Source organism: Sorghum bicolor, chromosome 4 (assembly GCF_000003195.3).
Source record: "Sorghum bicolor cultivar BTx623 chromosome 4, Sorghum_bicolor_NCBIv3, whole genome shotgun sequence".
Classification (NCBI taxonomy): domain Eukaryota; kingdom Viridiplantae; phylum Streptophyta; class Magnoliopsida; order Poales; family Poaceae; genus Sorghum; species Sorghum bicolor.
Genome location: NC_012873.2, coordinates 1,015,694 through 1,042,518, shown reverse-complemented (window position 1 = coordinate 1,042,518; position 26,825 = coordinate 1,015,694). Strand labels below are relative to the sequence as shown.

General features: G+C 43.9%; 2 protein-coding genes, 1 long non-coding RNA gene, 2 other non-coding genes and 1 pseudogene across 5 annotated transcripts; 3 read left to right on the top strand and 3 right to left on the bottom strand.

Annotated features, from left to right (window-relative positions):
• On the bottom strand, positions 1,918-2,613 carry LOC8068227 (annotated as a pseudogene).
• TRNAA-AGC lies at positions 5,246-5,318 on the bottom strand. The gene has a single exon. It is a non-coding gene; the product is annotated as a tRNA-Ala (tRNA).
• Positions 6,695-7,449, top strand: LOC110434301. The gene is made up of 2 exons (XR_002451715.1): positions 6,695-6,848; positions 6,937-7,449. It is a non-coding gene; the product is annotated as an uncharacterized LOC110434301 (long non-coding RNA).
• Positions 7,857-7,929, top strand: TRNAR-CCU. Its single transcript has one exon. It is a non-coding gene; the product is annotated as a tRNA-Arg (tRNA).
• LOC8085202 (mevalonate kinase) lies at positions 9,172-12,179 on the top strand. Its single transcript, XM_002453136.2, has 5 exons — positions 9,172-9,762; positions 9,866-10,124; positions 10,235-10,494; positions 10,996-11,409; positions 11,760-12,179. The coding sequence occupies exons 1-5, from the start codon at positions 9,594-9,596 to the stop codon at positions 11,867-11,869; spliced, it is 1,212 nt and encodes a 403-aa protein (XP_002453181.1). The 5' UTR covers positions 9,172-9,593; the 3' UTR covers positions 11,870-12,179.
• Positions 19,356-20,853, bottom strand: LOC110434560. The gene is made up of 4 exons (XM_021458820.1): positions 20,696-20,853; positions 20,408-20,629; positions 19,982-20,318; positions 19,356-19,897 (listed from the first exon to the last, which is right to left on the bottom strand). Exons 1-4 carry the CDS (start codon positions 20,822-20,824, stop codon positions 19,356-19,358), a joined length of 1,230 nt encoding a protein of 409 aa, XP_021314495.1. The 5' UTR covers positions 20,825-20,853.

Sequence of the window (26,825 nt, the reverse complement as noted above, 5' to 3'; positions counted from 1 at the left end):
GAGATTGTTACATTGTGCAGCAGCCGCTGCTGTTGATTGGTTTTCTATTAGTGAAGGCATTAATTACTTTTGACAAATTAGCTAGTGAAGGTCCGGTGATTAGCGCTTTTGTTCATATACAAGCTGTAACAACTCTATATTCATGCTTATGGCCTTGTCAACATAACAAACCAACTTAGGTTACTGTGTTTGATAGCTGAGTACAATTAACCTCTACAAAAAGTAACTTCTTGTAAATACTATTCATTGCAGAGTTTATAAAACCAACCAGGTTATATATTATTGGTTTGCAGTGCACTCATCTATAGAACCCAACTTGTAGTGTACATACTGGATAAGATGATGACATTCTATTTGTTTGCACTCTGAATTAAACACGTTTGCCTCTAGTTTTCACACTACATACATATGCTTATTATGCACGATGTGATCAGTGACAGTTATCTCTACTGCTACAGTTTTTATTGTTGCAACATACGTATGTCGGTGGAAGACCGTAGCTGGATGTACCAAGGATGGAGTGACAATGGCTACCATTCGGAAGATTGGGTTCGCAACACAGATGCTTTTCTTGACCTTGCTTTTAGCAGTGTCTCCAATGCTGAAAGATCAGGAGTACCTTGTCCGTGCACTGACTGTCGAAATGGAGTGAGGCAGAGGAGGGCTGTGTTAAGGATGCATCTGTGCAAGAGAGGGTTTATGCCTGGGTACACTAGATGGACAGAACATGGAGAGAGTCCTGCTAGTGTGCCTACAGCGGGACATGCACGCAACACTCCTGATGGATTAGATAAAACGTTGGCTGATGTTGGTGATGCAGTGCACGCAGATAGTGTAGAAGAGGAACCAACAGCGGATGCTAAGGCATTTTCTGCCATGTCGCTTGCTGCACAAGAGCCACTCCATAATCACACTAGTCTTCCACAGCTAACAGCAGTTGCACATTTGATGACAGTTATGTCAAGGCACAACGACCTCACTGAAGAAAGTATTGATGCATTCTTGGGTTTGCTTGATGATATCCTACCTGAGAACCATAAAATGCCAAAGACAGTGAATGAGTGCAAGTCTCTCCTTAGCAGTCTCAAAAGGCCACATGATGCTTGTGTAGACAATTGTAAGATATGCAACCAAGAAGGTCAGAGCAAGGAAGAATGTGATCAGAGCGAGGAAGAATCGTCTGACTGTTGATGTCAGCACAGCACATGGCTTGGAGGGATTTCGCCGTGCATGTTATTAGCTAAAGCATTTTATCATCTGGTGGTTTGGTTGAGCAGCAAGTTGCTAGTGATGTTTAGTAGAGTAGCAAGTAGGGAGAGTATGAAGTGGATCTGTGATGTCACGTCTTTTAACTATTTATGAACTCGTGAATGTTTTAACTATGTATGAACTCGTGAATGTTTGGTTGGATGAAATTATTGCTTATATTTCTATTAGCATGTTTGAAGCTAGTTTCAAAATAATTTCATGTTTGATTCGAGAATCCAAGATTTTTTTTGCAAATATGTAAATGGATGAATGCAAACATTTTCAGAAATGAAACCCTTTCAGTCATCCAGGTGCTACACGAGTGCTCAGCCGCAGCCGTTCTCTGGAAACAAAGGTTCCCGGCAAGAAAGAAACCAGTGGTCGATGGTTGGTGTGCTGTCCTAGAAATGGCTAGAACTGGGCAAGGCTAAAGTGTTTGCGTGTGTGTTCGTTTGTGCACCAACAACAACATGCTGTTGCTGACTATCTGTGCAGTGCTCCACTCTGTAATCTCAAACGTACGAGCCGTTTCGGGCTAAAATAAAATTGTTTTACAGGTGGGGATCGCCTCCCCCCGTTGACCCTCAAAAAAAAAAATGTAAATGGATTAGGTTTTGCAAATCTAGTGCCAGTAGTTCTTATACTTACAGATAGGGGAATACTGTGATGTTTAGCAAGGATTTGATAAATTAAGGAGTCCATAGTGAGCTCAAAATTTACAATGTAGGAGTAAATAAACATCTGGGGGTTGGCTGTATCAGGTTTTCAATCAAAATATAAGATATTGACACCATCTGATCACTTGTTGTATGTCTGCTTCACACGATGACAGGCAAGCAAAACAAATTCTGTAATCAGTGTTCAAGTTTATTACTGAACCACGCGCGGTTGAAGGCCATGGCACGCACGCAGGCGGCGTGCGACGGTGGCGGCGGCGGCGCGCGCCTTGAGCCAGTGTATGATTTCGTCGAACACCTTCTCGACGTTCTCCTGGTGCTCGCCGATGATCTGGTGCCACATCCCTGCGTAGACGACGCGGAGCGTCTAGTCCTTGCTCCCGGCGCGCCTGCAGAGTTCCTCGACGCAGGCCGGGTCGCGGACGGTGTCCTCGGCGCCATGCACGACGAGGAGCGGCAGCTGCACGTCCTCGAACCGCTGCTGCAGGTGGCGGCAGACGCGGAGATGAGCTCGAGCGCCGTGGCGGCGCCGTGGTGCGGCGCGGGTTGGCGAGCGCGAGCTTGCGCTTCCAGTCCACACCTTGAAGGAGCGCTCGGGGATGTTGCCCCTGGTGAAGGCGACGCGCCAGGTGGGGACGACCTTGGCGGCGGCGGCGAGCAGGTGGTGCTCGATCGGCCACGGCGGCATGAACCGTGCCGCGCGTAGAACTCGATCGTCCGGCGTCCGCAATCGGGTGCACCATCTTGTCTTGCTGCTGCTCTACGCTCGTCCGGTCCGGTGTTTGTAGAGGGAGGTGGAGAGGAGGAGAGGAGAGGGGAGGCGTTGGTCGGTATCGGACCGCCGGCCGCCGCCTGCCTGCCTGCCCCCGGTACGGTGTAGGATGCATGGTGGTTTGTTCGGCAGGCGCCGGCGCGAACTTTATTCAACGTAATTCTCCTCCTACGCATACGGATACTTGGGGTCGTATCCCGGATACGGATATCCGCGGGGCATCTGATTTTTATTTAATTTAATCAATTATAGATATGTTGCTTATTTAAATTTGTCCATTTATTATCATATTATTATGGACTTATTATGATGATGATCTTCCTCAACTGTGAACTCTAGCATGGAGGAGTATGGACTTAATTGGTATTGGACTCTCCTCGAGTTCGAGTATATCGATCCCACTGATACGTATTGCCTCGAGTATCAGTATCAGGTTATTTTTATTTCCGATACGTATCGGACGCGTATCGATCGGCCATGTATCCGATACTTGAAATATCGGCGTAGATCTACACTCTAATGCTTGCGAAGAGAAACAGTAGCATGCTAGCGTGATCGATCCATTCGTCTTTTTTTTTTTTGTTATCACCTCAAACTTCCATTACAAGTTGTAGTATCTAAATTCACACTACAATTATACACACACAAGTACACAACAACTGTATCTATAACCTATTCCTTCCGTCTCATTGAAAATGTTATTTTTGACTTTCATACTTTATGTTTAACTATTCATCTTATTTAAAATTTTTGGTCAAACATATAAGGAGTAAATTCCTTTCATTTCTTGCTTTACCCTCAAGTCTGCTATTTGCTACAATTGACGAAATCTGAGCAATCTATCTCGATCCAAATTTGCACAAAAGCTTAGATCCGGTCTCCCCTAGCGTCGTCATCGGCAGCCCCCTCTCTTTTTCCTCTTGGGCCACCAAAAGCCCCAACTCCTCCCCTGCATTAGGCTCCTATCCCTGATGCCGCCACTGCCATTGGACGTCTCCCCGGCACAGACAGCCCCCTCCCCCGCTCCTTTACTTTCCATCCCCCTTCGTGCTACATCCCTAGCCTCCACACCCCTCTAACTGTGGATCTACGTGCTGGTGTAGCTTCACTGTCCGGACATGTAATATTGAATTGAAACTCTAGTAGTTAGGGTTGTGGTGATTCCCTAACGATGGCTCCTCGCCAACGCTGTGGATCGCTTGCATGTTTAACTTAGACACTTTGCCTACTTCATCTTAATGAAAAACGGGTTAAACACTCGATCGAGAGAAAAAAAACCATCCGGACGATGGCGTCCCGGCGTAGACGGACGCCGCCACGACAGCCGCCGAGCCCCGTGCTGAATTTATGTTGTTTTATTGTGAGAGAAAAAAAGGATTAGCAGACCATGAAATAAAATCTGACTCATAAGTTCAAACGAACAGGGCCTTATTGCCATCACATTACAAGTCCAGTGCAGTTTATCTTTTTCAGTTTCCAACTGAGATGGAGAAAGAATATAGCACACAAGGAATTCTCGATCCAATCCGAAGATGTCACTTACATGCATCTCACATCCATTCTCTACAAAATGAACAAATTAATTTTCTTGACAGTTACTAAGTTGACAAAACATATATCTGTAGTAGAGTTTCAGGGAGAGAGAGCTAAGCCAGCGTTAGGTCACGTATCGAAATTAAAATAAAGTGGAAAATAAAAATCAACACAGGTTATATTTTCAATTACAAAGTTATATATATGTCCCTCATAAACCATGCATGATCTCACACAAATCTGTTGCAACAGGTCGAATTCGTTTGTAGTTCCAAAATCAATAATCCTAGAATGTCTTAGATGATGATTTTATTTTATACTCCCTCCATACCAGGATTAGATGACGTTTAGGACATGATTGTGCTTACCAAGGAATGGCTAATCTTTCGGTTTTGCCCTTATTAAATAGATCCGAAGGAGTTGTCTAGACATGAAAGTTTCTTATCTCCACTGGTTACTAGGTGGCTTCAAGGTGTGTGTGGGGTGAGGGCAGGGGTTCGAGTCCCCATGCCTGCGTGTTTTTTTTTTTGCTCTTGGATGACATTCTGCATGGCGCTGGAAAGCTACCGTGCGACGGCGTCCATTCAATGAACGAGGCCAGTAGAGCGCGCGGTTGGGGGTGGGACCGAGATGCATGCGCGGGCTTTCAGTCCGTTCGGGCGCGCGTGCGAGAAACGAAGCGACAGGGGCATTGAAGTCCTCTTCGGAGCCAAAACGTCAGCCTTTGCGAAATCTAAACAGATGCCTAGGACGTCACTTAAATCTGGTATGGAGGGAGTACTATTGAAGAACCAACAAAAAAAGGAAAAATAGAATGGAGATGCACTGACAAAGTCAAAGGCAAAAAAGAGAACAAATTTAGAACTCACAATGAAAATAAAAAATGAAATGAAGATGAAAAGAACAAATAAAACTTAAAGGCAAAAAAGAGGACAAATTGGAAATAAAAACAATGAAATGGAGATAAAAGGACAAAATTTTAAAAAAAAGAATGAAAACTAAAAAAAGATAATAATGGAGATGCGGGGTATCGATCCCCGTACCTCTCGCATGCTAAGCGAGCGCTCTACCATCTGAGCTACATCCCCTGAGATGTGAGCTGGCTAAGTAAAAGTTTTCTTATACAGATTGAACCGCTTCACCGTGTCCGGGCACTACATCGGCGGCAGAGCATCCGAACATCACCACGACCTTCCGGGTCGACATCATCGAGGTACCCGCAGCCTGCCATCTCGTCGTTCTCCATGCTCGCGCCGCATAGCTAGCCGAGAGCCACTGTTCATTCTTCATATGTTGGGGCCTGGATACGAGCGTTTTGTCCGGACTGTCCTTACGTTGTCTTTCAACCTCGATCGCATCTAGGCGGCGATCGGCGGTTGCCATGCTGGTTGCTGATGGAATGCCGACCAAATGCTTGATAAATTGCTGCCAAGGCTTTTCTGGTGGTTGGTGGAATGCCGAGCAAGCACGAGCGTTTAGCTTGGATTCTTTAGTTTTGCCCATGGTTACGCTGCTGTTTCCTTGTGTCCTGACTGCTTTTTTGGTTGGGTTTACACACAGAACATCGAAGAGGACTACGGCATGTTTGTGTGGCCATGCAATGTCGTTCTTGCCAAGTACGTGTGGCAGCAGAGATCACGGTTCTCTGCTTCCAGAGTTGTTGAGGTGCTAGTACTACTACTACTTGATATTGTTACGGTTGTTGCAAATGGCAGGTCACTGAAAAACTTAGCTCAACACGAGTACTTGCTGTCTTGCTCGTATGTCCCAATGCGTTGGTATTATTATTCTCCATGTCCGTGGCTGAAAAATCTTCTCTTTATGCCTGGAATCCTGCACTCCTCTGCAGATATATTATTGTTTCACAGAACAACACTACAGCTACTCCGACATATATAGAGGATGGATAGTAAAATGTCAGTATTAGTATTTCACGCTCTTATCTAATTTGCACGTGTCATTTGCAGCTTGGTGCTGGGACCTCACTGCCGGGATTAGTAGCTGCAAAGGTTGGAGCAGATGTAACACTAACAGACATTTCGCAGAAAGCAGAAGTGAGCTCCAATCCATCTTAGGAATCCTTATTGTTTGATCCTTGTCAGAGCTTCAGTAATCAGTATGGTTGATTTTCTCCTTGTTTTTACTGACTATTATAGGTACTAAACATCAGAAGAATATGTGCTCTCAATAACGCCAACTGTACTGTATGGTTTGATTTCACCTACAGAGCTTTACATATTGCATACCATCGAATTCAGAGAACTTAGAGTTAGTCGAGTCATGCAGGTTTCAGGACTTACGTGGGGAGACTGGGATGAACCACTATTTGATTTACATCCTGACATTATTCTTGGAGCTGATGTACTTTACGACTCAGCAAGTGAGCTACCATCCTACTATACCGTGTTCTTCAGTCTATTACTATTATTCCTTAAATGTGGATGATCATTTTGTGTCCCATCCATTCACTGATTATCTACCAATTTCGATTTGTATTGTCATTGTTTTGACTGGCTGACATACCACTGCACCTATTTTGATGATCTGTTCGCGACGGTGACCTTTCTTCTCGAAAATTCTTCTGGGGTGGTTTTCATAACCACATACCACAACCGCAGGTACCAACAAAACATTCCACCTCTGTTCTGATTGGAAGAAGTGTGGCAAGCACCGTTTCTGATAAATTAGTTGGATTTGTCTATGCAGTGGTCATCATCTGATTGAGTTTTTGATGATCAAGTGGGGTTTGAAGTGTTTGAAACTGCTCGATGGTTTCTTCTTCCTGCCACCATGCAAAGCTGCTTCACTAGAGGGGAATATTCAGCTTGTTGAAATTGCACTTGACAAGTTAAAACATAAATGACTTGAGGTGAGGTAACTTTTTTCCTGGATCAGAAAAATCTGCAAGCGTATGGGAACAATGGCTTAGGTTTCAAGTGTTACAGCTTTACATGAGTTGATGAAAAACGCAGAGAAATGGATGACATATATTTGGTCCTCTGAAAACATGTAGGAGCGACTCCATGTGAATTCATTCATTTGGACTGGCATCACAACGATGTTCTTTCAATTAAAAGAAACTCATGGGGAGTATTGTACTATGAATAGCCTATGCATGCACGAAAAACACAGAAAATGTTAGCAGATATGTTCTATTTCGTTCCAACTGTAAAGAATATGTTGGTTGCCTAGAAAAGGTGGAAAGTTTTCCGTTTTTTATTCATGTATTCGAATCATTGAGCTAAACGCATATATTTCCACAACAGGCTTTTCTCTTTTTTTGTTGTCCTTTTTTTTTTGCGAGAATTCCTTTTTATGAAAACTTACAAGTTAAGTAAATGATCCAGGTTTTTGAAGTTTTTGCCATTTTCCTGCTGTTGCACATCTTCTCTGCATTTCCTCAAACCTTACAAGTTAAGTAAATGATCCTGGTTTTTGAAGTTTTTGTCATTTTTACTGTTGTTGTTAGTGCACATATTTCTGGCATTTCCTCAAGGCATTTTCCTATTGTTAGTGCACATAATTTCTTTCCTGGTCAGCAATGAGCGAGGTAACAACTTTTATTTTGTGGTGTAGCAGAAAAGACATGGTTAGTTAAGATGAAACGCTTCCAAAAGAACAACACTGCGCTTGTAGCTCAGTGGATAGAGCGTCTGTTTCCTAAGCAGAAGGCCGTAGGTTCGACCCCTACCTGGCGCGTATTTTTTTGCTTTTATTTTTATCTGCTTCGTGATGAATTCTGCATAAATTTCAGCACATGTCTTTTCAATTATTTTGATTCTAAATAAATACTCTCTCAGTGAGTCAAAAAAGAGTACAATCCTCACTTAAAATAGATATCATGAGACTGATTATGGCAGACATCTTCTTATTCAGGCCTTATAGCGCTGCTCATATATGTTTGGTTACCGTCCATATGCAGGCTATATAGATCATCAAAGGAAGCTTAGTTTGCATCTCACAATTCAGCTAAATCATGTGTATCGAGCTATGCAAATTTTCTCTTGCGCTCACTATGCAGTCCAAGATATACTATGGTCACTTACGCAGGAAACCAATCAAATGTATAACATTATAGTACACTTTCTATTCATCAACAAACCAAAATAACAGCAAACTGTGTTACCTGTGTCCAAGTTAACCTCTAGTGTAATGCTATGCTAATGCGAATAACCAATCTAACTAATTATGAACACTGAAAATATTAGGAGACATGTACTACTCACTTTATCTCAAATTATACGTCGTTTCAACTTTCTTAGAGAGTCAATGTATCACAAGTTTGATCAAAATTATAGAGAGAATTATAAGAATTATGACATCAAATATGTATACTACAAAAATATAATTGATAAAGAATCTAATAATATTTATTGGTAGCATGTATACAAATTTACTCAAACTTGAGATGTTTTATTTTTTATAAGAAAGAATGACTTATAAGTTGGGAAATATTGTTTAAATAAAAATGTAGATTGCCTAAATAGGTGTTTGTTTTATGATTTCTTTATGTATTCTATGAAACAAAAACACATATCATTACTGAAAAGATTACATACTCCTCTTCCCTCCGTATAGAATTTAGAAGCCGTTTTGGATAAAGTTTTGGTCAAATATTTAGAAGTCGTTTTGGACAAAGTTTTGGTCAAACATTGAGAATATAAACCATCAATAACTTTTAAATTGTTGAGTTTGCAAATGTGAAAATTATATGAATGGATTTGCCTTAAAAAATACTTTCATAAAAAAATATATATCATTTTTTTCTAAATATTTTTATAAAAGTAAGATGTTAAGTTGTGTTTTAGAGACCGTGTTGTTGTCCTAAACGACTTCTAAATCATATACAAAGGGAGTATATAACTTCTATATATCAAAAGTTGTTGTAACATATAATGATCACATTTTTAGGAATAAAGAAAAGTGATGGTTCCATACTTTTCATCCGAAAAATAAAATAAAATAGTGCGGATCTGCCATCTTCCACGCGCGTCCTCGGGAGAGCCGAGAGCGTCCGATACTCCGATCGCCACCACCACCTCCGGCATCGACATCGGCGACGCTCGTACGCTCACCGCGCCAGCACTCGTTGCTGCGTGTTTAAAGCACAGCTACCAGCTGCCAGCGGCCAGCGCTCTCTCTCAGTCTCCTCCCCGTTGCCGTGACCGGCCGTCGCTGTTCCTATTTCTTGGCAGCTCCGCCCGTTTGACCTTCGGAGGACCGACAGCGACAACGCCAGTAGATGCACTACTGACGCCACCGCTCACCTCTAGCTCCAGAGCCAAGGACGCGCGGTCCGGGGGTCCTCCTCCAGTTCCGTTTTCTTTGACCTTGGATCCGCGGATTTCGTCGTCTTCGGTGCCATGGATCCAGTCGGCGGCACGGCGGGGTATCGGGGACCAGCGGAAGTGCGCGCCCGCGCGCCCGGCAAGATCATCCTCGCGGGCGAGCACGCCGTCGTCCACGGCTCCGCCGCCGTTGCCGCCGCCATCGATCTCTACACCAGGTCCTCCCTCCTCCTCCGCCCCACAGGTGCTCTCGCCCACCCTGGCTTCTTCTGCTTCTTCGTTTCGTCGCGTCGCCGCCGCCGCCGTTGGTATCCTTCTCACAGCTCCTCTCCCTCGGTGCCACGCAGGAGAGGGTGGCGGCGCTGACTTCGGCGCGGTGGAGCTGTACCTCAGGGACTCGCGCCTCACCTTCTCGTGGCCATGCTCGCGCCTCCGCGGGGCGCTAGGGGAGGAGATCGGCGCCAACCCCGGGGCTCCGGCGCCGTGCTCCCCTGACCAGTTGGCCGCCATTGCCTGGCTCTTGGAGGACCAAGAGATCCCTGAGGCCAAGATCTGGCTCTCCGCCGGCCTCTCTGCTTTCCTTTTCCTCTACACCTCCATCTTGGGGTTGGTTGCTTCTCCGTTCCTTCCAAATAAATCAATCTTGCATTGTGTGTGATCCCTGACACTCGCCCACATTAAGTTTTTCACACGTGGTTGGCTGTGTTCTTGTGCAGATGCAGGCCTGGCAAGGCAGAGGTGACCTCGGACCTGCCCATGGGTGCAGGGCTCGGCTCGTCGGCTGCATTCTGTGTGTCCATGTCAGGGGCGCTATTGACAGCTGCTGGCGCAGTCAGTGTTGGAGCAAGCAGGGGTGCTGAGGGATGGGAGGTGTTGGAGAAGGCTGATCTTGAGCTGGTCAACCAGTGGGCGTTCCAAGGGGAAAAGATCATTCATGGCAAGCCTTCTGGCATCGACAATTCCGTCAGCACTTTCGGTATGCTATGAAATTGATGAGTTCTTAAACCTTTATTTAAAACTGGCAGTATTGAAATGCCTTTGGATTCATGGTTGCCCTCTATTGGAATCTGTACTAAGGTTGTTCGCAATAACTTAATGGTTGATTGCTTAGTGGCACCACCACTCTAATCACAGTCAGGAATCAGGATTGCTTCTAGTTTAATTAATTATTTTTTCAGACAACTCCCCTAGTTTATTTATGGCATGCTAATTATATATGTTCTTCTTTTAGATATAATAATGAGTTATATATGTTCTTGACTTACAGCTAAATATAGATGATGTATCTTTGTATTGAAATCAATAAATTAACCAAAAAGTCTTGTAGTCTTGTTAGTTTTAGGTCCAAGGCATGGAAACCTTTACAAATGGGTGTTAAGTAATTTATTAGGAAGCATAAGATCATCTGAATGTTAATTGCGTTCTTATCATTTCTCCTAATTTGTTTTGGTTCACTAAATCTTATGTTTGAATCTAGGGAAAATGATCAAATTCAAGAAGGGGGAACTGACAAACCTCGAGTCTAGGAACCCAGTCAAAATGCTTATTACTGATACAAGAGTTGGTAGGAACACAAAGGCCCTGGTTGCTGGTGTATCTGAAAGAGCATCTAGGCATCCAGATGCTATGGCTTCTGTCTTCCATGCAGTGAACTCTATTAGTGAAGAGCTTTCAAGCATTGTTGAGTTAGCAGCCGAGGATGAGATAGCCATCACCTCTAAGGAGGATAAGCTAGCAGAGCTTATGGAGATGAACCAAGGTTTGCTTCAGTGCATGGGAGTCAGCCATTCTTCTATAGAAACTGTGTTGCGAACCACTCTGAAATATAGCTTGGTCTCAAAGCTAACTGGAGCTGGTGGTGGTGGCTGTGTGTTGACTCTAATACCGACTTGTATCCTTTTTTATATCCCCTAATTGCATCTTTTCCTTCATGGTTTTATACAAAATAAGCACCATACAACTTATTTGTGATTTCTGTTAATCTTTAACATTTCAAGTCAAAGTTTTTCAGAAATCTGGGTCTTGATATGCATTAATAAAGAATCTGACAGTATAGGAACTGCAGAACTATAATGGCCTGGCTTGTACTCCCTCTGTTTAAAACTGTACCTCATTTTGGCTTTGTCCTAAGTCAAATTCCTTTAACTTGGAATGGAGTGCTCATTACTTAGAATAGTCCTGCAACTTTTTCATTTGTCTGACCCTTCAATGATGCTAATGCTTCCTTGACATGATTATCAGTATCGGCCAATATTGTTCTAGAGAAAGTCACCACAGAGCTCGAATCTCATGGTTATCGCTGCTTCAAAGTTGAGGTTGGTGGGCGAGGTCTCCAAGTATTCCGAGGATAACACTCAACCTATTTCAAGGAGATGTTGTACCATACTTTTAGAAAATAGCTTACCTGCACTGAAGCTGTTTAGATTCACTTCTTGAATTATTCCAAGATCAGAATAGGGTATTCTTCTCCTAACCCTAGCATGATCTTGTATCCAGCTGTTCCAGGATTAGGACGTTCTTATGCTATCCCTAGCACTCTTGTATCAAATAAGCTCTTAGATACATGAACATTGTGGGTGTGATTGTTGTATCAAATAAACGAACTTTTAGTTGCTCCAAATTTTGTATCAAATGAAAAATATATATCATTGACCTCATAAAGCTGGCAGCTACCTATATGTGCGACCTCTTCACAGGTGGCTTTGGGGCATCAATGCCATGGCGCCACACTTCAACACCAGTGATCTGGCTGTGGGGTGGTCACCACCTATGCGCCTGCCCCAGTCACAGGTGCTAAAACTTCCTATGGATCTACCTCCTGTGATTTACAGTTCTGGAGGACCATCTTGGCCAGTTAACTCTGCATATCAGTTGCATGTCAATCACAATTTGCTATAGTTATGAGTTTCCCCAATTCGATGCCCTCAAACTGTCGCATGAGAATGGCTTTGGTAGGTACCCTAATCTTTTGGATGCCTCAACTGTAATCTTGTCTGTAATGCTAGTAGGCCAGACGTCCCCTTGAGGCACTGGATTTTTTGAAATTTGTGCTGTTGTTAGTTGTGTTTTGTATGTGATGTAAACAGAGGTAATATTGGCCATCTTTTTCACTATGTTTTTATGTATTAATGACTGATACATACTGAAATTGTTGCAGTTTTTGTACTACTATCAATTTTTAAGCATGGAAATAACTGAATAGGAATAAACTCGTGAACAGTTTTAGTTTGTGGCTGTCAGACATTACTGCCAATTTTTTCATTGGTGCTACTGCTGATACAGTTTCTGACATTCTTGTGCATTCTGGAATATCTGGGAGATGTGGCAGTTTCTGTGTTGTCCTCATTATTGTTGCTACTTCATCCACTCATCCGGGAAACCTGCAGATGATGAATTAGGGCCTTGTTTAGTTCTAAAATATTTTGCAAAGTCGACACTGTAGCTTTTTCGTTTGTATTTGACAAATATTGTCCAATCATGGACTAACTAGGCTCAAAAGATTCGTCTTGTCAATTTCGACCAAACTGTGTAATTAGTTTTGATTTTTGTCTATATTTAATACTTCATGTATGTGTCTAAAGATTCGATGTGACGGGGAATCTGAAAAATTTTGTAAAATTTTTTAGGAAGTAAACAAGGCCGGTCTCATGAGAAAGCTGTTTCCATTGCTGCTCGTTCACTAATCACTCTGTTCAGAAAGGTCAGGTCTTTCCTTGCAAGCTGTCCAATGTTTTTCAACATGATGAAATTCCTTATCGCCAAACCTCTGTTAATCGAAGTTCAGATCTGCCCTTCATTGTCAGTGAAACATCGTGGTTGCCCTGATGGTCGAAAAGCTCGGCCCAAAGTCACTGTGGCTAACAATGTGCAAGGTGATGAAAATACTTGGGCCTTGTTTAGTTCCGAAAAGTGGAAAGTTTTCGGTACTATAGCACTTTTGTTTGTTTGTGACAAATATTATCCAATCATAGACTAATTAGGATCAAAAGTTTCGTCTCGTGATTTACAGCTAAACTGTGTAATTAGTTTTTGTTTTCGTCTATATTTAATGTTTCATGCATGTGCCACAAGATTCGATGTGACGGGGAATTTTGAAAACTTTTTGGTTTTCAGGGTGAAGTAAACAAGGCTTAGGCCTTGTTAGTTCCCATAGAATTTTGTAAAATTTTTCAGATCCTCCGTCACATCGAATCTTATGACATATGCATAAAACATTAAATATAGATAAAAGAATAATTAATTGTACAGTTTATCTATAATTTGCGAGATGAATCTTTTAAGCCTAATTAGTCTATGATTAAATAATATTTGTCAAATACAAACGAAAATACTGTAGTGTAGATTTTGCAAAACAATTTGGAATCCAAAACAAGGCCTTAGTGGGAAGGGGAAGACTTGGACGATGACGACTCTGATGGACTGATGCTTATGGTTCCGATGATGAGACAGATTTGGCATCTACCCCTCTTGGAACAGAGGAAAATATGGAGAGTTTATCTGATGCAAACAAACATGATGCTGATAATGAAGGTGTCAAAGAGGAAGATGAAGCATCTGAAGAAGACGGTACAGTTGAAAACTGATGATGAACTAGACAATAATGACTCTGACGCTGATACTGATATATCCGGTAAAAGATGAAGAAGAACTGAAAGAGAACATAAATGACTCAGAGGATAAAGTTTCAGAGCAGGATGAAGACAGCAATTAGAAAGTTTACGTCTTTTATTCGATTTTTACGTACTTGCGTTGCATGTTCCTGCCCAAAAGTTTACGTCTTATATACTATCAAATATTTGGAAATATGTATGAAGTATTAAATATAGATTTAAAAAATTAACTATTTTGTGAGATAAATTTTGTAAACCTAATTAGTTCATGATTTGAATAAAATGCTACGTAAGATGGTTTCCGTTGGGGCAGACCTGGTTTATTATTATTACTAGCAAAATATGTCCGTGCGTTGCTACGGGAGCAAATAGACGTTTGTAAAAAATGAGCACTTTGTTATATTTATTTGTGTTTTATCCTTTGTATTAAATTTGACAATTTTTAAGCTTTTACAACTGACTTTGAAGCAGACTGTTCATATATAGTTTATATACATGCTCTTAGACTTTTTAGGATTTTTATTTCACGCGCAATGGCACTTTATACTCTTTTGTTGAAAGGAGCCTAATAAACTTTTGAATTATAATTTGTAGATTTGATTTCGATTTTATATAGATTGTATAAGTTTCTGTCAATTTGTGCATTGTTCGTGAAAAGACAAGAAGCTAACAATACACTTTTTATTGGTAAGCCGAAGTCTATGTAAATTTTGAGATTGATTTTTATTGTGTGTTGCAACGGGAGAAAAGCATCAAATGACCATAGAAAGTTATGACATAATGTTACATTCTATTTATGTTTATGTTTTTTTATAAAATTTAAAGTCTATAATTTATTTTATTGATAACCATGACATCTATGGTATTAAATAGTTAATATTTAAAATAATATGTAGCTTGGAGACATATTTATTTAATAATAATAATAGAAATTAATTAAACATTCTCTTACTTTAATATTACCTCTTCATATACCTTAGTATTATATTAAAAATGAGAAGTTTGTTGGTAGCTTTATTTTTTTTATTTAGATTAGGATTTCTATGAATATGATATATCAGTTAAATGTATGTAGATTATAAACACATGGACTTATAAAGTGTTCATATGACATAACAACACACGCAAAGGTAGTGTAAGCATCCTCAAGCATAAATTTAGCTAAATTAGTAAATCAGTAAGATATATAGAAATTGCGCTAAAACTTTTACCACAAATCAAGCATCACATTAAATAGGCTATTATAAAATTTTCATAATAATTGAAGCAAGATAACTGCAATTTTAGTTTTACACTAAAAAGCATAGACAAGCATCTACCAGCAAAAAAATATACTAAAATTTGTGATTTTTTTGTTTACTATATGAATCTAAATATGTGGAGCTGAACAAAATTTGTTTTGTAATTTTTAGATTTTTCTATGAATTACTATAGATTTATTAATTAATTTTTATAGAAGATTTTGGATTAGGAACTAAAAAAGGTTCTATTTTTTTTTCTCTTCCGATCTATCTACGGGCCGATTGGCGCCTCTTTCAGGGAGCCAGATTAGGTGACTTTGCAGAGCAAAGTTACATTGTAACTTTCCTGCGATCTCCACCCTCCATTCCCTATCCAATGACTCAGCACGCATACAATGCAAAGGCTTGCAACACTTAGCATTTTTCGTCCACTTCGGCAGGAGGCAGCAGTCTGTGGCAGTTCCATGCCGGTGATCATGAGTTCATGACCAGCTCTGGCGGGCTGCCCTCCCTTGTGGTGAGGACATGAAGCAGCCCCGACCACTAGATCCCGTAGCCGAGGCCATAGTCAACCATATGCAGGTGGCGCCCCCCGCCATCTGCGTTACCCCGATACTTCTCTGAATCGCCGTATCGGTATCGCGATACGTATCCGATACGCTGATACGCCGATACGGCGCCGATACGGTATCGGAGAAGTATCGGGGAAATAGAAAAATAAAAATAAATAAAATAAATCTGATACTTCGTCGATACTAGACCGATACCTTCCCGATACTTCCCAGCCCATAACCTCTCAAATTGAAGTCCATCAAATTAGCAGCTCATTTTTGTGGTCCATTTACACAACACTAAAACTCTACTAGCCACCACACGTACACAATAGATGTAGTAGCGAACTTAGCCTAAAACTTATAGTATCCTAATATTTATCATTCTGCTGTAAGGATATTAAAAATAATATTTAGTTTTCTGCTAGTGTGAAACCAAGTATCTTAAATGTTTCATGGTACTAGCCATGTCTATATTTTGTCATCTCTATTTGTTGATTATTCTACTAGAGTGAAAATTATTCTTAATAGAAGTATTCTGATTTTTTTGATATATTTATATACTTGCCGTATCGGCGTATCCTTGTTTTCTGAAAATGCCGTATCAACGTATCGCCGTATCGGTATCGCCGTATCCGTATCGGTGCAACGTAGCCCGCCATCGACAGTGGCAGCGGCGTTGTGGACGGTCCTATTGGAGAAGACGAGGCCGTGAAGCTCGAAGAGGGAATCAACGGTGGGAGACTCACAGCTCGTTGTGGATCATGGACGGGGGTGAGGCGTGGCGCTTAGGGCTGCCTGCGGGCTGCTGCTGCCATGGCCTTGGACGGCCATCGATGTGCGTGAGCCTCCGGCCCCGGGGCAAGCGAGCTCTGCAGCACGCGGGCTCCTCCGAGTGCGAGCGCTAGCTGCCGGTGCGAGCTCTGCAACACATGGGTTTTTCTAGGAGGGAGCAGCGGCCGTGCGGGGACGCAGCCGCTGAGCACGATAGCTGCCGGACGCAGCCAACTTGGGTTCCATGAACGTGGCATCGGACGCGACTTTCTCGCGGGTGAGGCAGCGAATTTTTTTTTATTTTTAGCCTATTTTTAAAACAAATTTCAATTTTAGCCCGGTTTGCAAAGATTTTTCAAATCTAGGCCGTTTGGCCCCGCCACCATGCATGGCGGGGCAAAAACACTGCACCCCGCCATGCATGGTGGCGGGGTTGAAGTGCCACGTGGCGCCTGGGTGGGCGGAGCCTGCTGACGTGGACCCCGCCACACGCCATGGCGGGGTACGGGGACCCCGCCACCGATCATGGCGGGTTGCAACCCCGCCGCGCATCATGGCGGGGTGCACCCTGCAGTGATAAGGCCGCGGTCTCTGTTTCAAACGCGTCCTCCCCCACACCCCGCCGCGCACGCACCCGCCGCCGCCGCGCACCTCGCCCTGCGCCCGCGCCGCCACCGCCCCAGCCCCCGCGCCCCGGCCAGCGCCCCCGCCCCCGCCCCCGCGCCCCGGCCCCAGCCCCGCTCCCGCCGCCGCGGCGCGCACCCCGCCCCGCGCCCCCGTGCCCGCAGGCCGCGTCCGCGCCCCGCCCCTTGCCAGCCCGCCGCGGCCGCGGACGTGGCCGCGCCGAGCCGCGCCTGGACGCCCCGCCGGCCGCGGGCTGGTACGGGGTCCCCCTCGGCTGCCTTGGACGCCGCCCGGCTCCGTGCCCCATCTCTCCGTTGAGGCCTCCGGTGAAGGTATTTTTTTTTAAATTAAACTATTATTATTATTTAACAATTATTATTAGTTTTTTTAATAGTTTAACTTTTTTAGTTATTTAATATTATTAGAGTTATTAATTTAGGGTTTAGGTTAGTTAGTTATGTAGTAATTACTTAGTAAGTTAGTTAGTTAGTTGATAATTTAGGTTAGTATAGTTGATAATTTAGTTATTTATTATTTGGGTTAAGGGTTTAGTTTGTTAGTTATTACTTAGTAAGTACTTAGTTATTTAAAATTTAGTATATTTGATGATCGGATGTTAAATCGTTTTGTAGATGGATTACGGTGTAAGAGTTTTTTACGGAGGAAGTGTTAGGAGAGAGGATTGTCATTTTGAGGATATGTCTGAGGATTTGGAATGGTTTGATGGTCCCCCTAGTTTTAGTGATCTATGTGAGCGTTTGAGTTTGAAGTTTGGCGATTCTTTCACACTAAAGGGTAGGTTTGATGTTGGAAAGAATAGGGCACACTATGTGATGATGGAGTTGTGCAACCAAGCTGAGTGGTCCCGATACAATAGGGTCATCCAAGGTTCGAATGTAGGCATGGCTGAGTTGGTGTTGGAGACTGTTGAGAATGAGGAGCCGTCCTTCGACGACGGTGGTGATTGTGGTGTGCAGGTCCAACAAACTATGGAGAGTATGGACTTGGATGGTAATTGGACGCAGGAGCGGGTTCAATCTCCTCCAGTTGGTCAAATAAGAAATGATTTTGATGTAGACGAGTTTGAACAAGAGGAGAATGAGGCGGCAGAGGATGAAATGATTGGTGATGATGTTTGCTCTGATTCTGAGGAATCAGAAAATGAGGAAGTAGGTTCACCTGGCATGTGTGCACCGGTTCGTGGCATGCCCTCAGGAGTTCCGCTTGAGGTACTTCATGCAACGCACACTCACGGCAATTTAGCCACAGGGTATCCAGTTGATGGAGAGGAATACGAAGGATGGGGTCGGGTTCGAGTGGCGGAACCTTACGTTGCACCACCCTCTTATACATCGGCAGAGCTTACACAGCTGAGGGAGGCTGGCTTGCCCTTTACCGGTGTTCCAAATTATATGGATGTCAGCATGTCGCATATGGCGGTTTGTGACACGGGTTTGCAGATTTGTAAGGAATCATTGTACAACCATGAAAATTTAATACTCAGGAAGGGAATGCTTTTCAATACGATGTCTGAGATGAAGTTGTTCCTTCAGGACTATGCTGTGTATCATCATAGGCCGTACACGGTTCGGCATTCCGACAAGGAGGTAAAATTTCAAATAGTATGCAAGGCAGGGTTCCCGTGCACGTGGAAGTTGAATGCACGGAAACGGTCGAGTGATGGGAAGTGGAAGGTAACTTCAGTGGAGCAGCCGCACAGATGCCAGACTAACAAGGGCAAACGGTACCATCCCCAGTTGACGGCTCGGTACCTTGCTCGCCGTATATTGGGTCTTGTAGATGCGGACAACGACGTATCGGTGTCTTTCTTGCAGGAGACCATAGCCACTTTTAATTGTTATATTAGTTAAACATATTAGAAAATCTTTTTAAATTGTTATGTTAGTTAAACATTCTGACAGCTGTGGACTTTGGCGAGGAGCGATCAAATTGAAATACGTCGGAGTACAAATTATTACATGACAAGTTTCATAGTACAAAAGTCTCATCCCTAAGCCACTCACATACATTACCACATCAATCAAACTGCGTGCACCACTGCGTAAGCAACTCGTCCTCGGACTCCCAATCGTCCACTACAGCCTCCTTACCCATGCTCGCCTCCGCTGCCTTGGCCTCACTAGCCTGTCTCTCGTAGTAAGCTGCCTCCGCCTCTTCTGCCGCCTGAGAGTATAACTGTCCCTCTTCCTCGGTCATGTCTGTTGGCCACCATGAGTCGTAGACCGATGTCTTCTGGTTGTGGTATGCAGCCTCACCCTCCTCTGAGGCACCGACAGGCATCGGCCCTGACGCCTCACCCTCCTCTGAAAGACGAAGTAGGTCGCCTATCCTTCCCATTTCATAGTCATGCTCCTCCTGAGGGTACCCCAATTCCTCGGCAAGACGAATGAGGTCGCCTATCCTTCCGGTGTCGTCGTCTTCCTCCGCCTCGGCCTCCTCTTCGACCACAATCGGACGGCTAGCAGTGCCACCAACTGCACCGTCCCGCCCTAATATCATATTCTCCGCGTACTTAGCACGGCCCACATCTGCTTGCCAGTTTCCGGTGCATCCAATCTCTGTAAGTACAAAATTTAAAGAATTAATAACATATTCATTTCAGAGAAACAAACAGTTTCACTTTCAAAAATTAAATGACTCACTAGCACATAATGAGGCAATAGTATCGTTCAAGCATTGCATCTCAACTCGCTCAGCCTCCTCCGCAGCCTTCCTTGCATGCTCTTCAGCCTTGCTTGCACGGTACTCCTCTATCTCCTTTTCCCTCTCCTCGGACCACTTCTTCCATGCAATACTCGCAGGGTTACGAACACGCAACTCCTGGGCGAATGCAAGCATTTTCTTCTTATGGTCCTTCACAAAATCAGTGACGTAGTTTGTAGGATAACCTCTCGTCTTGCGAACTGCTACTCTTGCCTTATATTCATCTTTGAACTTAAACACATCATCAGATGATTCCCATTTGCATTTCTGAGTGCTCTGTTACGGGAAATATATGAATACAAAGTTAGCGTACAAAAACAAATATATGAGTATAATAGTACTAAATGTGCACAGTCCTAGCAAACCTCATCATAGTCGATCATGTGGCCACAGAAGTGGCCAATCCCAAGACCTGAAGGAACTAGGCCGTAGCTAGCTTCAACACCACATTTGCACATCACGGGAGGCGCAATAGACCTCCGCTTCTTCTTCCACTCTAGAACCTCCTCCTGCTTCTCAGGCTCTGGCCAATGGCTCTTTGGACCATAGATCCACTCCTTGAAACGGCACTTTCGAAAACCACGATCCTACAAAAAGAACACATTAGAACACACATATACCTACTGAAATTTTAAGATTGAATCAAAACTTACTTCACGCCGCAGAGGACAAACAAACTCTAGTTCATTCCGTGGATTTATCACGGCTTGTTCTCCGCAATGACACTTCGGAGGATCCTCGAGCCGCCGTGCAGAGGCGACGGCCTTCTCTTCCTCCGTCATAGGAGGAGGGTTAGGGGGGGCGGAACCCAGCGAGTAAACAACTCACGTTTGCAATGATCAACGCCGGGGTAGAAAAACAGAATTCTTGGGTCAAACTTGTCCGGCCCGTCGATCCATTGGAAGAAAAAGCACCGGAAGTAGGGCTACAAAAGAGTTTCAATTGTCTCATTGGGAATAAAAACATAAAAAACCAATAAGAAAAATAAAGGGCACAGTGACTTACGCTATAACTATAACAAGTATAGAAGCAACGTGCCGCAGTATCCGGATGTCTCGACTGGCTCACGTGTGCCGGATGTCCACAATCACAGTTAGAAATAGGTTCCTCGGGAGGCACGGGGGCATCCTTGCAAGACACATCGGGGTACAACTCTCTAGAACGACCCTTTTTTCGCCAAATCGACTCACGATACGAGTCCTCCATCTAAATACGCGAAAATAATTCAACACAAATCACATAACTAAACAAAGTAACGTAACAAGAGACTTACTAAACATATTAAAAATAAACAATTGAAGTTATTTAAACTATGAAAACGTAAAGGTTGTAAGAAATTTACCTTCTCCAAACGAGGGGTGGCCGGAAAAACAACCGTGGAGAACGACGAGGTGGGGAATACGCAGCGGAGAGGGACGCCGAGGCGGGGCAATGGGGGTGAAGGACGACGCGGAGGGGCACCGGAGAAGAGCGGAGCTCGGGTGTGAGAGAGGGAGAGAAAGAGAGACCCTCGGGCTGAGTGAGGGAGAGAAATGAGAGAAAGATGGCCGTTCGGCCGGCTAAGTAGGGCGCGGGCATACCCCGCCATGATCCACGGCGGGGTCCACGTCAGCCCACTTTAGCCACGAGTGCCATGCAAATGCCACGTGGCAGGGTGTACCCCGCCACCATGCATGGCGGGGTCCAGTGATTTTGCCCCGCCATGCATGGTGGCGGGGCCAAACGGCCTAGATTTGAAATTTTTTTCAAAAACGTGTCAAAATTGAAATTTGTTTTAAAAATGGGCTAAAAATAAAAAAAAATTCGAGGCAGCAGCCTACTACTGGACTTGCTGAATGTGGACAACATGCTGCTGCGGCTCTCCGTCGACGACCTGCGCCACGCCTTCTTCTTCGTTGATGCCGATGACAATGGCACCATGTTCACCACTAAGCTTGCCATCCACGGCGGCGCGGGCGTGGACCCGAACTTGCCGGAGCACCGCCAGGCGGAGGCGCAGCACTTGCTGGTGGCCTGGCGCGGTGCCTCGCGGGCAACTCTGTGTACGTGCACGGCCAGCGCGTGGGGCAGTGTGGAAGCGTGGCGAGTGGCTGTTCGGCGTGGGCACAGGACACAGGACACAGCGAGCGGGCGGCCAACGCGGCCTCGCAGGCACGGCATGGGGCGAGCCGGCGAGCGCGCGAGGATGTCGCAGAGGGCTGCACTGCACGGTGAGCGAGCAGGCCACCGCGGACATGGGATGCAGCGAGCGCGCACTGCCATCGCGGAGGGCGGCGCGGCGAACGTGCGCAGTCGCCGAGGCTAGCTTGCGGCCAGCACGGTGGGAGGCATGTTGAGCGGTCGGCCGGCGTGGCCACATGATACGGTGAGCGTGTGGAGCTGATACGAGTCGACGGCCGTGCAGGGGAGTTCGTGTGAAAGAAGAAACAAGACACAGACCGTGAATTGATCTCCCACGTTGGATCTTGGTTGGACGATGGATAGCATAGGGGAAGTTACAACGTGACTTTGTCAAGCAAAGTCATTGAATCTGCATCCCTGTTTCAGCAGATTGGCTGACAAATTTACACTTAGGCCCCTATCTTTTCTTTATTTTTAATATGCTCAAATGTGTATAGAAGATTTTGCATTGGGAACCCTAGAAAATCTTTTATTCTTTTTTTCCTCATCTACAACATACCGGTGATGATTCTAGATGGAAACGGATAGGCAGACGGCAGACTGAAATTTTCTCCTTTTATAAATAGGTATAGATTATTATTATTATTATTATTATTATTATTATTATTATTATTATTATTATTATTATTATTATTATTATTATTATTATTATTATTATTATTATTATTATTATTATTATTATTATGGTTTTTTTGGTTTGAAAACTGGTGGATGAGGGGGGTTGGTGAGATGGCTCGCTGGCGTAGCTTTTAATTGCGGACTGGTTTCCGTTTCACTTATACTATCTCCAACAATGGTCACCCAAAATACAAGACCCATTTGTCCTTTGGGTAGCGCTACAGGTAAAAGGTTCCATACCTATTTTTAGTCTTCTCCAACAACAAGACCTAAAAGACAACACTCTCTGCAAATGGGTCTCGAAGAGAGAGGATACCCAAATTTGGGTTATGCCTCTCCTGATACCTAAAATAGGTCTTCTGTATGGATACTCTGTTGGAGGCTATAGGTATTGTGTTGGAAACCTATTTTGGATTTGCGTTACCAAATGCCTCTTCTATTGGAGATAGCCGGTTTCCGCTGCCTGTACTTGCTGGCGCTCAGCCGCCCAGATGCAAACAAAAACCCTTGTCGCAGCCTACCGCAAACCGGATATCCAGTGTGGGGCCTTGGCCGAAAACTTTTGGTCGTTACGTGATCCCCTTGGCTTAAAATCCAATGTGCCTGTGCCATGACCAAGATTGACAAGGGCCTCCGGTCGTCGCCTTTGACGCCCATGTTCTCTCCTCCCCTCATAAAAGGGAGGGAGCCCCCGAGCGTGCCGGCCGCCCAGCTTCTTCTTCTTTTCTTCTTCTTCTTCTTCTTCTTTTTCTTCTTTTTCTTTTTCTGTTAGGAGAGTAATAAGCTACTACTGGTACTGGGCACTGCATCGCCCATTTTCATTCCCAAATGACGATGATGATGATGATGATGCGGATCGTCCTCTTGGTGTCCCTCGCATGCGGAAGATGGTTCCTTGTTGCGTCGTCTTCACCTCCTCCTCGTGCTGCAGGTACTAGCTTAACATAACATGCATCATCTACCTATCATCTTAATTTTGCATATCAATCAATCCGATCCGCTGTTTGCATGCATTGCTTTTAATTTCTTGTCGCGCGTGTACTGCTGCTGCTCAACAATCCTGTGTATGCATGTGCTTTAATTTACTACTAATCACTAGTAAATTTGTTGTATGTACCTAGGAACGACGACGCCCTTCTGTGGGTCTTGGTCATGCAGTGCTGAAGACGACCTGAAGCTGCGAGAGGCATTCCTGGGCGAGATGAAAGCCCACGGTTACCACCACGCTGTCTGCAAATCTCAGCTCAAGGCCTACATCTGTGCCGTAAGTCCGTCATGCTTCCACCTAAGAGCAACCTCCAACAGATGTGCTATCTAGTTTTATAAAATAGAAAGTTGGCTATCTCTTAATTTTTATTGGCCATATATAACCAACCACAGGCACTGACTATCTGATTTTGTAAAATAGCAAGGTTGTTGTAGACATCTTCTTCTTTTTTTTAGAAGTTTCCTATTTTATAAAAATAATTAAACAATAAAATTTAGCTACTAATTTTAGCCAAGCTTTTAGAGTGAGTTGCTCTAAAGGCTCCGTTCGTTTAGCCAGCACGACGGGATCGGAGAAACTATTTCGGATGTGAAAACCGTTTATAAATTAAATCCCGGAAGAATTTCCGGATGTCAATAGTACCCCACAAACGAACGGGCCTAGTTCTTTTTGGCGGGTACCCTTGCCTTACCCGGGATTTTTTTTTGGGTGGACACCAAACCTGATGTTTGACACCTGTTCGTTCAAAACGATCCTGCCGTTTGTTAGGAGCTCAGAGCTGCATGTGCACAGCCGTCGTTATCTATCAAACTCCGATCCTGTTCTGGGTACGGTGGAGGTACCTGTACCTCTCCTAGGTCCTAGCTACATATGGTGGCCCACGTCCTAGGTACAGAACAGAGAGTGGATTAGGCTTTGTTTAGTTCCAAAATTTTTGATTTTTTTTATTAGTGTAGTATTTTCGTTTTTATTTAACAAATATTATTTAATCATAGAGTAACTAGACTCAAAAGATTCATCTAACAAATTATAGATAACTGTGCAATTAATTTTTATTTTCGTCTATATTTAATAATAATCCACCTTTTTTTTCTACAGATTTTGTTTAAAATTTGATTCAGTTTTACTTAAATTCAAACTAACTTTTAGTGGGTGTAGATGTAAGTCCGTGCGCAGCTAGCGTGAGCCTTATCTAGCAGTCACGCAACTATGCTTGATACAGTCATCCTCTCGACGGCCGTACAAATTAACTCTTAAACAAATAAGTATCCTGTACCAAGCAGCGTGTGGACTGTGGTAGCGCGCCAGCAGTGTCCGCCGCCGTGGGTGGGCCGCAGGTGGAGGGGCCGGTGGAGTGTGGATTCTGGACTTGTTTAAGTATTTTTGTTTGTATTTAATAATAATTATTGTCTACTTATAAATTAATTAGATTTAAAAGATTTTTATATCTTATAAATTATAGGTGAACTGTAGTTTAGTCTGCCCCTCCCCCCTCACCCGCCCCCCAAAACAATCTGACCACTTAGACCCTATGGCTGTTTGTTCCAATAGTTTCTTTTTTTTCCCTTTTATGTTTATATTTTTTATTGAATATTTGAAAAATCATACTAAATCATAGGAAACCATAAAATAGAAAAATATAATCATGTTAAACTCAGTGTGAGTAAATATACATAATATATATGATATGTTATACTTTAGCATAAAGTTTTTATTGTAATTTTAGATCTATGCTTTTCTGTAATTAATTCATATAGATACGGTTTCTATGGTCTAATAATAGTGAAAAAAAATTATGGTGTGCTACTCACTGCATGTTTTGAGATGTAGCAAAAATTTCATTTTAATTGGATCATGCACGACTGAGTTATGGTTTTATTTAAATTCCTTTTTGAGTAGATATAGTTTAATCGAGCTATCTAGATAAACCAAGGGTGGGCTCGGGCCTATAGTCATGGCCCAAGTAGCCCAACAGCCCAGCAATAAAACTTCTATTTGGGGTTTGTTTAGTTCGTGAGTTTCGTCGTTGTATCACTTTTGTTTTTATTTAACAATAGTTATCTAATCATAAATTACAAATAAATTGTATAATTAATTATTTTTTATTTATATTTAATGCTTTATGCATTGATATCTCGCCCAAAACCTGATCCTCTCCTCCGGTCCCCATAATACAACTCTGCTGTTCGTCTGCGCAGGTGTGCGTGTCTGCCCCCGCTCCGGCCGACGACGACCCGCCCTCCGCGCTTCCTCTCCGTTGTGCCGGGGCGCCGGCGCCGTCCATCTCCACTACCCGTCACGACGACGAGGGCACTGACGGCGGCGGCAGCAGCAGGACGTCGCCCAGCAGCACGTTGTGCTTGCGCAAGGCTTGGACGGAGGCGTACGATGGCGTGGTGCCGCTTCAGGACGGATCTGGCCGGCTTCTCTGTTGGCGAAGAAACGGGCAGATATGGCTGGCTACGGTCGACGTGGTGGACCCCACTGGCGGCTCCGTCCTCCGCGTGGGCGACAAGCCAGCCAGGTCGCCGCCGCGCGGGGCCGGGGCCGGGGACTTGCTGGTGTCGCTGTCCATTCCAGCGGCGGCCGGTTGCTCGTCTCCTACTACACGACACAGGACGGCGGCGAATTCCTCGTCGTCGATGAACTGGCGACGGCATCATGGAGCGGGCACGAGGTCAGCTACTCAGCTCAGTACAATAGTACATACATACATCCTCTTTTCCGTTTTTGTTATACTCTCTCCATCTCAAAAAAAATAAAAAAATGTTGTTGTTGACTTTTATTGATGGCAGCGGATCTAGTGCAAACTCATCTTCCGTGCAAACTCTAACCTGGACTGCAGGATGTTGATCCAAGGGGACGCATAAGAGAGGTGGAAGGAGGGAATTGTAAAAGTGTGATTAAGAGCGGGCGGTTAAGTGCAAAATTACCCAATCTCTACATGCCCTTGGATCAACATCATGTGGTCCAGATTAGAGTTTGCACAGTTTACA

Excerpts from the sequence above, each read along its gene's own strand:
- LOC8085202 (XM_002453136.2), top strand. The coding sequence starts at position 9,594 with ATGGATCCAGTCGGCGGCACGGCGGGGTATCGGGGACCAGCGGAAGTG. Across the intron at positions 10,495-10,995 it reads CAATTCCGTCAGCACTTTCG|GGAAAATGATCAAATTCAAG; the intron begins GTATGCTATGAA and ends GTTTGAATCTAG. Across the intron at positions 11,410-11,759 it reads GTTGACTCTAATACCGACTT|TATCGGCCAATATTGTTCTA; the intron begins GTATCCTTTTTT and ends CATGATTATCAG.
- LOC110434560 (XM_021458820.1), bottom strand. The coding sequence starts at position 20,824 with ATGACGGAGGAAGAGAAGGCCGTCGCCTCTGCACGGCGGCTCGAGGAT. Across the intron at positions 20,319-20,407 it reads ACATGATCGACTATGATGAG|AGCACTCAGAAATGCAAATG; the intron begins GTTTGCTAGGAC and ends TTCCCGTAACAG. Across the intron at positions 19,898-19,981 it reads TATTGCCTCATTATGTGCTA|AGATTGGATGCACCGGAAAC; the intron begins GTGAGTCATTTA and ends TTGTACTTACAG.